The sequence below is a fragment of the Neolamprologus multifasciatus genome, chromosome 22, assembly GCF_963576455.1.
Source record: "Neolamprologus multifasciatus chromosome 22, fNeoMul1.2, whole genome shotgun sequence".
In the NCBI taxonomy this organism is placed as follows: domain Eukaryota; kingdom Metazoa; phylum Chordata; class Actinopteri; order Cichliformes; family Cichlidae; genus Neolamprologus; species Neolamprologus multifasciatus.
Genome location: NC_140459.1, coordinates 16804637 through 16818184, shown reverse-complemented (window position 1 = coordinate 16818184; position 13548 = coordinate 16804637). Strand labels below are relative to the sequence as shown.

At 42.8% G+C, this 13548-nt stretch overlaps 2 protein-coding genes across 9 annotated transcripts in view; one reads left to right on the top strand and one right to left on the bottom strand.

Moving 5' to 3' along the window:
* The window catches only part of dtnbp1b (dystrobrevin binding protein 1b), a 29106-nt gene extending 17319 nt beyond the window's left edge, over nt 1-11787 (top strand). For 4 of the 5 annotated variants that reach the window (XM_085147594.1, XM_085147596.1, XM_085147598.1 and 1 more), the window contains exons 2-4: nt 3245-3412; nt 5927-6070; nt 7564-11787. In XM_085147594.1, the coding sequence (XP_085003720.1) occupies nt 3245-3412; nt 5927-6070; nt 7564-7901 (650 nt within the window). In that variant the 3' untranslated portion in view covers nt 7902-11787. The remainder of the gene's footprint in view (nt 1-3244; nt 3413-5926; nt 6071-7563) is intronic. The other variant, XM_085147595.1, reaches the window with a different exon arrangement.
* The window catches only part of jarid2b (jumonji and AT-rich interaction domain containing 2b), a 105314-nt gene continuing 102580 nt past the window's right edge, over nt 10815-13548 (bottom strand). For all 4 annotated transcript variants that reach the window (XM_085147587.1, XM_085147583.1, XM_085147584.1 and 1 more), the window contains one exon: nt 10815-13483. In XM_085147587.1, coding sequence (XP_085003713.1) covers nt 13250-13483 — 234 coding nt within the window. In that variant the 3' untranslated portion in view covers nt 10815-13249. The remainder of the gene's footprint in view (nt 13484-13548) is intronic.

The following is a 13548-nucleotide window of genomic DNA, read 5'->3' as shown; positions in this document are numbered from 1 at the left end:
TTGGCTCAGCTCCCATGAATCATCCCCACGAGCTCACCTTTGCACGCGTGAATCATCTGATGCCAGCGTGCACATTTGTATAGTATGTCCGTATGTGCGGCACAGCTTCAGAAATTTGTTGGGACTTAATGACTTGTGCTCTTCTACTAAACTCATCAGCACAAACTTAATCCTGCAGGCTAAATGAGCAAGAGCTAAAAATAGTCCCTGCAGCTACAGTGCCATGCGTAGCAGGATACGGTTGTCTGGTATATAGCAGTGATGGAAGAAGACCGGTGGGGGTGAATGGAGGGATGAAGGCCTAGAAAGATGACAAAAGAGGTCTTCATTAAAAGTAGAGTGGTTTTCATTTAAGTCTTTTGAGGTGGGAGTACTGGCATAAACCATCACAGTGTACGCCATATTGGAGTATATTTATGTTCTGATTTATATTTGAACCTTTCGGGAATCATGACTTTCATGGCAGTTCTCAAAAATCTTTGTCTGCGGATTTGACGGGGAAAGGAATAATGAGCTTCCACCGGTAGGCAGGCAGACAAACAGATGGATGCATTCAGTCAGCAGGTACATAGATGATGCAAATAAATAGTCAGGGGAAGCTAATAATGGATCGGGAATTAGATTAGAGACGGAGTGATTAAAAAAACGGGATCCTGCTCTATTGGTAATGCCTTCTGTCCACATGTCCTAATTATACCTAAATGCATTGCCCTGCTTCTCCCTTACTCCTGCTCGGTCTCCTGCTACTAACCCCACACAATGCTTGACAATCTTAACAAAGCTTCCCTGAGGCCCCTTATCTAATAGAGCAGTCTCTACAAGACACACACACACACACACATCGCAGCCAGCAGCGAGTTGAGGGGGAAAGATGAGGGAGTAATGGGACAAAGACAAGTTGTCAGATAAATGAGATAAATTAGACACTGAGTGAGGAACGACAGAGAAAGAGAGAGAGCTATTCTTTTCCAACTCTCCCAGGGTTGTTGCTGTGTGCGAGAGCTCTGGTGGGATCTCATTGTTCTTTTTTGTCCTTGTGTGTGTCCGTGTCCATCTGCTGCAAGCCACAGTGTGTTTTATCAGGACTGAGGTCTGGTGCTCGAGCAGAAGGACGCATTTGCAAATATACTGCGTGTCACAGCCGAGGAGTGCACTTGTGTTTAGGAAACACACGAAATCCTGCAAATGCACTCGTGATGGACAGTGTAGCAGATGTTAGTCTTTGTAGGTTTACTGTGAGCATCAGTGTCAAATTTCTTTTTTTTCATTTTTGTCATTAAATTCATTTTTTTAAGCCTTCATTGATTCAATTTGATGTTTTTTGTCTACGTTAAACCAGGATCAAAGATATATGTCACCCATTGTACATGCGTTGGCATCTTGCCATAGTAGTTACTTGGGGGGGGGGGGGGGGGGGGGGGGGGGGGGGGGGGGGGGGGGGGGGGGGCTTATATAATGCTGTCATTTATCAGCAGGAGAACAGAGAACTAAAGAGACAACCAGTTGGAGACCCCAGGCTACCACAGTGCCCACGCACACAGCATCATGTTTCCACTGCATCACTACACATTAAATTTGCTTAAATTTGCTTCCTGGAGACGTACTTATTACTGCAAACCCTAAAACTAATCCTTAACCTGGTCTTATCCAGCATCCAACCTTAAAACAAGTCTAGATACTAACATTTGTAAAACTTTATATTGAAGTCCTTGTAATAAGCATTCGTTTAATCAGGTTTTCAGATATTAAAATGTCCTATTAGTTAAAGCATTATATGTTTCATTAACAGCATCACTAACACGTCATATGAAATGTCATATTTTGAAACAATCATACGCACTTAAAGTGTGTAAGAAATTTTTCCTCATTTCACCATTTCATGCTATTTTTAATAGAACTTTTAGTATTTTTTTTAGATTAGCATATGCATGTGCAATATAGTTATTAGTAGTTAATCACGCTTTTTTAAGCTACTGAATCCAAAGAGCTTACAATACCTTAATCATGTTAATCTAAAGAGCTTGGAAAGAAATGTGACTGAAGAAGCTTCTCAGATGTGACGTCCAGTGGCTTTTCTTTCCAAGCTCCTTAGATTACCACAACCTGGATGACGGAGAAAAAATCTTATTGGGGTTATTTTACACTTATTGAGAGTGTGAAAGGGGTTTAACACCTATTACCTTAACAAGGATACTGATAGACACTGGAAGCTGTACTCCAGAGTTGACCGTGTTCCAGTAGCAGCAGTCGGAAAAATAGGCTCTATTCTGCTTCCTAGCAAGGTGGAGCCATTCATCCATCACTATGAATGTCTGGAGTACAACAGTAGCTGTTATTCCTCATTTAAAAAAAAAAAAAAAAGAAGTAAAAACACAGCTGCAGCACATTAGAGTCTGGTCCGTGCTCTGTGTATGGCTTATTTACTGAATCACAAATGCATAAAGGGGGTAGTACAGAGCACACGTTTTACACATTTGCTACTTTTTACGCTTACTTCTTACAGTCTTTAATTTCAAAGTTGAGATTGGTGTGGCTTCACTGGCTTTCCAAGTGTGAAATCTGACCCGAGGGGGCGTTGCAGCTGAAAATTGTGATTCCAACTTCCAAAACGTGAATTATCCCCCTCCTCCACCGTGAGACATTTTCAGCTTCCAGGAGATGGCCGAGCGGGCTGCTCAGGCCAATCACAGCAAGTCTGAAAAGTCAGAAAGTCAAACATTCAGTATATGACAGGCCCTTTTCATCTAAACCCTAATTTGTGTCAGATTCAGAGCTCTGAGCCTCGCCTTTGATGCTACAGTACCGCTCAGGATACAGTCGGCAGGTTTACCCACATGTGCACTCCACTGAGTGTGTGCCCTCCTGTGAAACCGAAAGGAGACAGAGTTTGGAGGCAAAGAGGAGGGTAGACCTCAGGAAGATGGGCATTTTCGGTAATACCAGGGTTCTCATCATTAGCCTCCCATAAAGACTGATGAGCGTGAGTTGGCATCCTCCTTTCTCCTGTGTGATGAGTCATTAACAGTAAAACATTTTGGAACAGAAAATGAAGCGCACAGCAAGTAGGCCTTGAGCCAAAGACATCCAGAAAATGGACGGATGAGCTTACGGAGACTGTTAGATTTAAACTTCAAGTCATATTGCGTCATATAAAGCTGACTATAGCTGCACTGCAAATGTAAATCCACTTTGGGTTCACAGTGGTTTGGTAGTACTTACATTGTCTCACTTCATGTGTTTCTAGTGGAGCTGGATGCAGAGCACGCACAGAGAGTCCCCGGGGCGGAGCAAGGAGGGGGCCTGCCACCCCAGGTGAAGCTGAAAGAGAGGCAGAAGTTCTTTGAGGAGGCCTTTCAGCAGGACATGGAGCAGTACCTGTCTACCGGCTACCTGCAGATTGCTGAGAGGCGAGGTGAGGAGGAGGAGCGGTAAGGTCAGACGTTTTCTGATATTAGTTTAGTTTCCTAGCGCTCCATCGCCTTTAGCGCAAAAGGAAGATGTTGAGGGTTTCAGGTTTCGGTAGTATTGTGCGCTAATTCTTTAAAGGTGAATGCAAAGGCGTGAATAAATTTCAGACTCCTTTTACTATCAGCTGAGACCTTCACACTTTAACCGCATACCATGAGATTGAGTCATAATGGCTTTACGTAGCGAGGAGAGCCTGTAACTTAACACACAATTCCATTCCATCGTTCCATTTTAAATTATGCCACCATGATATATAAACGTACTCTGGCATTGTAACCGAATCCCGCTGCGCTGTGCCTCCATGTATTTGCTGCCAAACGTCTACTGAAATACCCTAATCATGTGCAGAAACAGCTCCCCGCACTGAAAGATGTTACAGACTCCACTGGCCAGTGTTTGGAATGTGATTTGTCTTCTTCTTTCCCTCATCTGCCTCCTCCCCACATCACCCTGGAAATGGCTTAGAGAAGCTTGTGGAGAAGTAAGGACGGAGGGAGAGATGGAGCAAAAGGAAAGAGATTTAAGGAGCGTTCACTGAAACTCAAAAGGCTTTTTTATCAGTGCAGTGAGCGGAATAGTCACAGCTCATTATCCGAAGAAGCGTAGCACTGTATTGGCTCTTTTATATTAGTGGTACAAAAAGACTGGACATGTTTATATTTAAAGTGGTTAAAAATAAATAAATAAAAATCATCTGAAACCAACACCTCTCCATGACCAATGAATGCACAACTCATAACCCTTAATATAGCTGTAAATCCCTACAGCAGGGCGGCGCTACTGAAGAGCAAAGATACAGCTGGAGACTCCGAGAGCGAAAGGGAGGCTGCAGATGTCATAAGCCGCTGAGCCATCAAAAGCTAGTCCCAAGGGTCTTACACACACACACACACACACACACACACACACACACACACACACACACACACACACACTCACACACAGACACACACACACACATATATACTCTCTGCAATCTCACTAAAGGCAGAGACAGTCCTTCCCAGCAGGAGAACCTTTTAGGCAAGGTCACGGTGGTGCTAAAAGAAGAGCATGTTAGAGGCAGTCACATGGAAACGATGCTCTCAACGTGGTGCTTCCTGGACCTAGACTTTCACATAACATAACCACAGCTGTCAGTTGTGTATCCATGTGTGTGTCTTTCCGTTTGTTTGCCTATTTATTACATGGAGGAAACGGAGCTTTAAAACTGAAACAAAATATCCTTCATGCTATGCTTTACGAGGCCGAAGAGCTCATATGGAGTCGACTGCGCAGCTGACAGAGCAGATATGGAAATGCCCATGAGAAGCGCCTGCCCACCGAGGCCCACTGAGCAGTCTTTAGGCAGAATCAGAGCCTGAAACGTGCCACAGAAAGCACCACTGCTGTCCTCACTGAGCACAGGAGATAAACGTGTTCGTTTCATTTATTCACTTTCTGTGCGTACGCATCAACAGTCGCTGTGTATATAAACTTAATGTGCACGTGCGGACATTCAGACGAGTTACCCAAGTTGAGGCATCTGAAAAGACGGCGCTCTCCTGTGTCTGTGTGTGATCTTTTTGTGTTTTGTGTTACTATTTAAAGGGCAAGGAGACCTTGGGGCAGTCTCCACGGGAAATAACATTCGCCTTCTGTTTTTTTTCTCTTTCTTTACTCTTTTTTTATTCTGCTCTCCCTCCCTGTGCCGCCCTTCTTCTGCTCTCCTCATTTCTTTGAGGTACGGTAGCCAATGGCGTCTTATCTCACTGCTCTGCAACAACCAGTCATGCTGCTTCTTCCTCATGCTCTCACAACCCCGTCCCCTCATCCTCTTAGTGTACCAACTGGCTGTTTACTACGCATGTGGCACATCACGATGTGGAGGGGGTTGCACCTGTGCAAGGCGGTGAATCCAGGAGTGTATTAGCTGTAGTGTAACAGGAGTTTCCAATCAATCTGTGTATTGGTGGACTATTAAAACATTAGACCCATTAAACATTCTGATGTGCTGCCTTGCTGTCAACAACCACACATTTGTGCTTTCATATATAATAAGAACATCAGCAATCTGAAAGAAGCGCCTCAGGAAATCAGAGTGATTTCTCAAGTTTGTCAGCTATCTCTTTAAATCTCTTTCACATGCTTTAAATCACAATGTCTATTTTTAACTTTAAAGCAATTTTCAGGCATTTCAGAAGTACTCTTAGCCTTCATGGGAAGAATGTTGTCACTTCAGTTAATGATACCTGCAAATTCAATATGCTGAATTTCCAGGTATTTCCTGTAGGCATGCTTTTGATGGTAAGGTAAACCAAATATGGTTTGTATGCATTATATACAAGCTTATCCACTTTGAATGCCATCCAGCTTGAACATGCCCATTTGCTTCTGCAAGAAAAAAACAATCCCACTGTTGCTGCCGCGTTCTGCTGCAGTGTTCGCTAATACCTCATTTACCTTTTGCTGTGTACAGAACCAATAGGCAGCATGTCATCCATGGAGGTGAATGTGGACATGCTGGAGCAGATGGATTTGATGGACATGTCTGACCACGAGGCTCTGGATGTGTTTTTGCACTCTGGAGGAGAGGACAACAGCGCTGCCTCGCCTGTTGCAGGTCGGAAGCCGTGCACACAAAGAATGGCTGTACCCTGAAGTAAACAGACTGATTATTGTTATGCTGGCTTTTGATTCAGTGCATAAAACTCACTTAATCTTAGAGATAGCGTTCTCAAACTGTGCATTAAAGTACCACCCGGGTTCATCTACAACAAATCACATATCTGCATTTGTATTTGAGACTACGTGGACTGATGTCAGATATATGTTCCCTCACCACCTGCAAAAATAAGGACTAAGAAGCACTTTATTGTAATAAAAGCACAGTCCAGATGTTCAACTGTCAGTTGTTTTACCCTAAAAGGACATGAAATATACACTCACTTGAAGATTTATTAGGTACACCCGCTGGTAATGGGTTGGACCCCGTTTGCCTTCAGAGCTGCCTTAACTCTCCGCTGCACAGATTCAGCAAGGTCCTGGAAACATTTCTGGTGTTGTCTTCTGATACTGTAGCCCATCTTCAAGTTTATTATTATTTGAATTACTGTTTCCTTCCTGTCAGCTTGAAACAATCCTGACCTCTGCCATCACCAAAGTAGATCAACAACATATTTTCAACCAGAGAACTGCTGCTCACTGGATATTTCCTATTTTTCAGACAATCCTCTCTAAACCCTAGAGATGGTTATATCAGAAAATCCCAGTAGATCAGCAGTTTGTGAAACACTCAGACCAGCCCATCTGGCACCAACAATCAAAGTAACTTAAATCACATCTCAGGGGAAACTGGCATCATGGATTTGCAGCCAACAAATCTGCAGCACCTGTGTGATGCTGTCATGTCAATATGGACCCAAATCTCCGAGGAATGTTTCCAGCGCCTTGTTGAATCTGTGCCACGAAGAATTGAAAGCATCTCTGAAAGTAAAAGGGGGTCCAACCCTTTGTCAGGTGGAAGGTGAGTGCAATTTCCCACTGATTGTCCATCCATTCACTTCCGCTCATCCCAGCTGTTGTAGGGCAAGAGGCAGGGTGCACCCTGGACAGGTCGCCAGCCTGTGATTCATAACAAATTCACTGAAGCAGAAATCTGACAAGCACACCACATGATGTAACACATGATGCACCATCAGCATCTGTCCAGATCTGCTGAGGAAACATATTGTTGCAGTCAGTCATCTGATGCTACACTTTCTGTTTACAGTCGATCAGTCCATTGCAAGTTTGAACTAAAGCTGTGAAGTCATTCCAAAGAAACGAGAGCAGTTGCCTCATTTTATCTGCAGCAGCCCTCGGCCTGAGACAGCAAGTAAATAATAAATAACCATAAATAATAGAATTATTTGGGTTATTTAAGGGAAGTGGGTCCAGTTACGCACAGACTCAGAGACATAGTTATTATTGTCTGTCCTCCTGCCACCCTATCAAAGTCAATTATTTAATTTCTGTTTATTTAACTGTCATTTAAACTAAGAAGTTCATAAAAAATTAAGAACAATTGTTTAGCACAAAGTGTGAAGTTACCCACTTCCCCCTCCTGTCTTTCAGGTCCAGACGTCGAGTCGTTCACCACAGAGATCAGTCTCCAAGTTCCCACCCAGGCTGAGCTACGACACAAGCTCTCTTCATTATCATCCACCTGTACTGACTCCGCCAGCCAGGACACAGAGGCCGGGGAGGAGGACGAGGAGGAAGAGGAGGAGGAGAGCGAGCAAGGAGGAGGAGGGGGCGTTGGGGGATCAGGAGGAGGAGGAAGGAGGAGAAGACCCCCTGTGGTAGTGACCCTGGATGAAGAAGAGGTGCACCCTGACACGGTGCTGGTGGATAGGGTGGAGCGCGAAGATCAGACCAGCAAAGACTGTGAGGAAAGCAGGCCAGAGGTTTGAGGAGAAGCGGAGTGAGACACCCAACAGCTGCCAAATCAAACTCAGAACGATATTGGCTTTGTTCTTAATATTCCTCTCATATGTCAGAGAAACATATGATAGAAAGTGCAGCCTCAGTGCACTAACTGCCACATGACCTTACCTTGAGAGATGTGAGTTTTCAATTCTAATTGATCTTATAAAACAGTTTTTTTTTCCTTTTCAGCATAACGTCATCGAACGGCTTAGCGATTCTCCTGTTTCTTTGTTTCTCCTGCTGTATGTCGAGGCCTGTTACTGATTAACGACTGAGTAATGAGGACATAGAAACACACTAAAAATCACCCACACGACCCTTCTGCTATGCTCCATCCTTCACTGCGCTTATAGACCGCAGCGGTCATGTGTTTCCCATTATTGCTTGTGTTGGAGATTAAGCGTGGAGCCTAAAGTACCCCCATTTGGCCAAAATAAAGAAGCTAGCTTTTAAAATCTAACTGCAGGTCAGAAATGTGAAGTCAGTTTTTAATCTGTAAAAGAAATGTTGCCATGCAAATTCACCCGCCAAAGATTTTATACCTTATAAAATCCACGTGTGTAAAACCACGGGGATAGCTTTGGTTCTGTTTGCACAGGTTTTCTGATGTATGTGCTCTATGAAACTGTTCTAGGGGTTAAAGCTATGAAATGAGACTTTCAATTGTGCAATTTCTCTTCCACAATTCATTTTAGTGCAACAAATGCACAGATGCACTACTCAAAGAAATGAAGGGAACACTCGATCATCACTTGGTATGACACAAAGTCATTTAAACTTCTTTCCTTTCATTTGAAGCTTTGCTGCAAGTGAGTTTTTCTCCAGTCCAGCTCCTCTAGGACTGCAAAATGACCTCCAGCTGAGCTACTCGTGCATGTTTCTCACCAAACTGTCAGAAACAAACTCCACGAGGGCCCGATGTGCTTCAGTGCAGAGCCCGGCACCGTGCAGCTCAAGTATATCCACCTGAGATCTGCCATCCTGGAGGAGCCGGACTACTTGTGCAACCTGAACCGGCTGGAGGTACGATCCTCATGCTAGCAGCAGTGATAAGGAGTAAAAAGACAAACTAGAGGATTAGGAGGGATAAGGAGAGAGGATTTTTGTGGTGGTAGTCTTGTTGTTGCCTCTCTGGTAAACCCGTTATCACTATGATTTGCACCAAAGCAGCTGAAATGGATTCACAATGCTTTCTGCTTCCTAGCTGGACAGACTTATATAACTGAAGTTCAACCGACTGTGATGCTCGAGCGTTCCCTTAATGTTTTTTTGAGCAGTGTACTTATCGATCGCTTTTTTCTGAAGAAAAAGGATGAATATTTTATCACTTTCTGAAACTAAAAAGCCAAAAGCATTTCTTTCACTGTTTTTTAAAATCTTCTAGATCACGTCGGATGTAAACTACCAGTTCAAAATGGTTTTGTGCCATTACCCAGTAGAAACAAAGCTCAATAGCAGGCAGGCACCTGACAGTGGTTTCTGAAACACATTGTATAGCAGACATGTGGGTGAAGATCAGGTACAATGATAACAATGACTTACCACACACACACACACACACACATACAGGACAGTTACCCTTTGCCAGTCCTTTGATATGTGATCTCTGGGTGAACTACTTCTGTTGAACGAGGACCAAATCCCTGCTGTGGACAGTGTGCTATGCACCGGACAATGTCCAGAAGACTGAACTGCATCCAGACCTCTGTGTCTGCAGTTGTTGACATTTGTGCAATGTGACAGCATTACTGCTTCCTTCTTTTTCCCTTGCCTAAAATTTCTGACTTGTTGCTAATAAACATTTGTCTCCCGGCGTCGTTTAATTTTCATCCGAGTTACAGCAGTAAGAAAAGTAAGAAGTCTTATTTTGTAGTCCTGCCATTTAACAATGGAAAACGAACACAGTAAGAGAATAGACAGAGCGTTATCAATGAGGGGAGAAAGGATCATTAAATATTTTATTTTGTGTGAGTTGAATTTCTGTGTATATTCATTGTTTTAAAAAAAAAAAAAAAGGTAACTGGAAATTGGGGGAAAGCAATACAAGAGCTCAAAATGACTTTTTGAGGCTAAAAATGAATGCCTTGGTTTATTGTGAACAGTAAAGAGTCTGTGTCGATACACAACAGTGCGCTTTAACAGGTAACTGTGATGCTCATTTTGAGCCCCATGCGACAGAGGATGCTAGTGATAGGGTGAGGTGGAGGTAGTTGGTGCGCTGTGTTGACCCCAAAAGGGAGCAGATGAGAGGAGCAGGATTCTTTATATGACTCACAGTTCAGAATAATCCCCCTTTGTCTCATACAGGGCCCGATCATGTGCCTGAAACTAGCTTTATCTGATTGGCTGCATGCCACAAACAAAGTCTGGACGGGGGTGTTGAGATGACCATATGAGCATCATACAGAGTAAAGACTAAAGCTAAAAATAATTTTAAGTGGCGAAAACAAGTTTCCATAAATTGTTTTGTTTTCCTCAGAATTTAAAACAAACACTGCACATAAAGTTCAGTTTAACTTACTGAACCAAAAACCTGAAAAACTTATGATTTAAAAATATTAAAATCTAATTGATTTTCTGTCAATAAGTTTGTCTGAATAAGTTTTAGGTTACGCTCCTGGGTAGATACTCCCAGAGGTTATTTCAACATGCCATCGTCCATCCCAGGGTGATGGGGAGGTTGGAGCCCATCCCTGTTGTAATGGGGTTCGAGGTGGAATGTACGTCGGACGGACTGCCAGTTCGCCGCAGGGCTAATGAGTTTCCACATCCCTAAAATATCCATCTAATGTTACAAATCTCTGAACTGTAAATTATGACGCAGTTTGGAGAGTTTCTCCTCGCCATCCAGTCGGAAATCAGCACACCAAGAGACACACGAGCAGGTTGGAAAGAAATGACAGTGAATTGTCAGTAAGTTTTTATTAAACCTTAAGTACAAACTGCAAAAGTAAAAAACAGTCAATTTAACCAACATGAGACTCTCTTTCCGAATGAAGGGAAAGGCAGAGTTACCAAATAAATTAAGTCACCAAAGACCCCACTGTGAGCAAAGTAGTTTATACTGTAGAAAAGGAAGGAAAAAAACAAAGAAAAAAATAACTGAAGGACAAACAAAGAAAATCCCATCTGAATAAAATATATTGTAAGGCCATAAAAACTTGACAACCACTTTTTTTTTAAATGTTGAAAACACCCGACTTGGTATGTCATTAAATAGTCCTAAAACAGTTCAGTCTTCTGCAAGGGACAACAACCAACAAACTGGATTATAGGATTTTTTTTTCCTTGACAGTCACCACTGGCAAGCTCAGTGCAACATGAGTAGCTACTACATTTTTGTTGAATTTTCAGTAATGAAAATGTAAAAACCCATTTTTTTGTGTGAACATATCATTTTTTTCCCTTTTCTTTAAAAAAGTAAAGCTAAACAAACAAAACTAGATCAGGAGGCCAGGGAGGAGGCGGGGCAGGTAAAGGGGGGGGGGGGCGGGGGCAGTCGTTGGCTACTCGATATCTTCTTTCTTAGTGATATAAGCAGCACTTAAAATTTTTATACACATTTACCAGAGCAACCCTGTAAGCGTCAAACTCACATGGATGAAGAAAGGGAAAAACGTAAGGCTTTTTCTTCATCGACCACTCTCCTCTGGAACACTTTCTCTCTTTCTCTGGTCCTTCCTTCCTTTCTTTCTTACTCAACCCCAGAAAAAAAGGCTCAAGTATTTAAAGAAATTTACAGGAGTATGTACAAAAAAAAGTTGATGTTTGTTTGCGTTGGGCTTTTTCTCCGCTCTTAAAAAAAAAGAAAAAAAATCACTAATATATCTGGAAAGGGGAAAAAAAAGAAAAAAAAAGAAAAAAAAGAAAGACAGTAGAAGAAAGAAAAACTTGGATTTGATATTTCACATTTTACACTCTTTGACTAGTGGCTGTACTTGAGATAACACATTAGATCAACAAAGCTTAAAAAAAACCCAAATAATAATAATAATAATAATAATAATATAATATTAATGTTTACTGGTACAGATGAAACAAGAGGACTGGAAGAATGGAATGTTAACACGATTGCACATCTAGAACCAGAAAAGCCCGACGAGCCTTTCTGCTCTGTGGGGGTCGGGGGGGCGCGTGAGCTAGCAGAGTGAACCAATAGCAGGCGCCAACCCCCAGATTTTTTTTTCTCCTTTAAAAAGAATTTTGTGTTGTTATACAGTAATTATAACCAACAGCACCAATAAAATGGATCTCCTTGCTAAGTATCAGGCACCATTTCCACTTGCTAGCGAAGAAGGGATCCCTCCATACTACAAGGAAGTGAGGTGACCTTTTCACAGGTCAAGCAGCTGCAGCTCTGCCCCTCTCACGTCCGCCAACGAACAGAAAACAAAAAAGAAAACGTCCACAATGATGACAAAAATAAAAAAGATACACAGAAAATTTCTCACGACAAAACAAAACTATCGAAAAAAGAAAGCTAAGATTCATAAACTGAACTTGGGGAAAAAAACAAAAACAAATTGTAGCCAACCAACAGTAAACCAACATCATCTGTCTTTCAAGTTTTTTTTACCTTGCATCTCCAACCCACATTTCATTAAAAAAGAAAGAAAAAATAGGCAGGAACTGCATCAAGAATACATTAAAAGTGATTCCTCTTCCTCAAATAAAGGACAGAGAGAAACTTTGGGCAACTACTTGATGTCATTTTCATTTCACAAAATCATGGGAGGGAGGGAGCAGTGGTGAGTGGGGGGAAGGCCGCCTTTTCATTCCTCCTGTGTTCACAGTTGAGGGACATGTGATGTATCAGTATCATGGGTGAGAGGAGGGCAGGAAAGTGTGATGCAAGAAAAAGGTAATTATTGTAACCTCCTATCAGCTGAGGAAGGGTGGAGGTGGAGCTAAAGGGTAAAATGAGGCCTGTCAAGTCTGTGAACATTATACTTAATGCTTTCAATATTGACTCGGAGAGAGAGAGGTGTGTGTGTTCTAAAATCATCCAAAATAAAAACAAATTCTTCTTTCACACTAGTGCAAAAAAGACATCTTGCTTTTCTCTTTTTAGTTCCTTTTCCTTATAACAAGCCTGTCATTACTAAAGGAGAGGAGAATCTCTTGCTTATTAAAGAGATGGAGACTGAGGTCAGGCAAGGGGGGTCTTCAAAGCTCAAAAACAATCTCTAACATTGGGCGGTGAAGAAGGAGCGGTTTGATAGGGATCCTGCTTACTGTGGAAAAACAAAAACACGGGGATTCAGAGAAGTGGAGGGGGTGTGGTGGGATGTGGGCACAGCACACATGGGTGGCAATGTTGAGGCGTCCCGCCTCAGGACACGGCAGCAGCCTTGGGCATGTGGCTGGACGACAGGCGGGCCAGGGACACCTCTACGGTGGCGCGTTTTCGGGGTCCTCGCTTGGCTGGCGATGCTTTGGCAGGGCTTAAGCCGTGGCAGGGGTCCCCTCCTCCGCCACTAACAATGACTCCTCCAGCGTCGATGCTTCCTCCGTTCTTCAACATGGCTCGTCCGCACACCTGGCTCACCAAACTGTTGATTTGCTCCTGTGTGGCAAAAGGAAGCAGAAAAAAGTGAGAAAACGGTGGTAATGAAGCAAATGCACACAAAT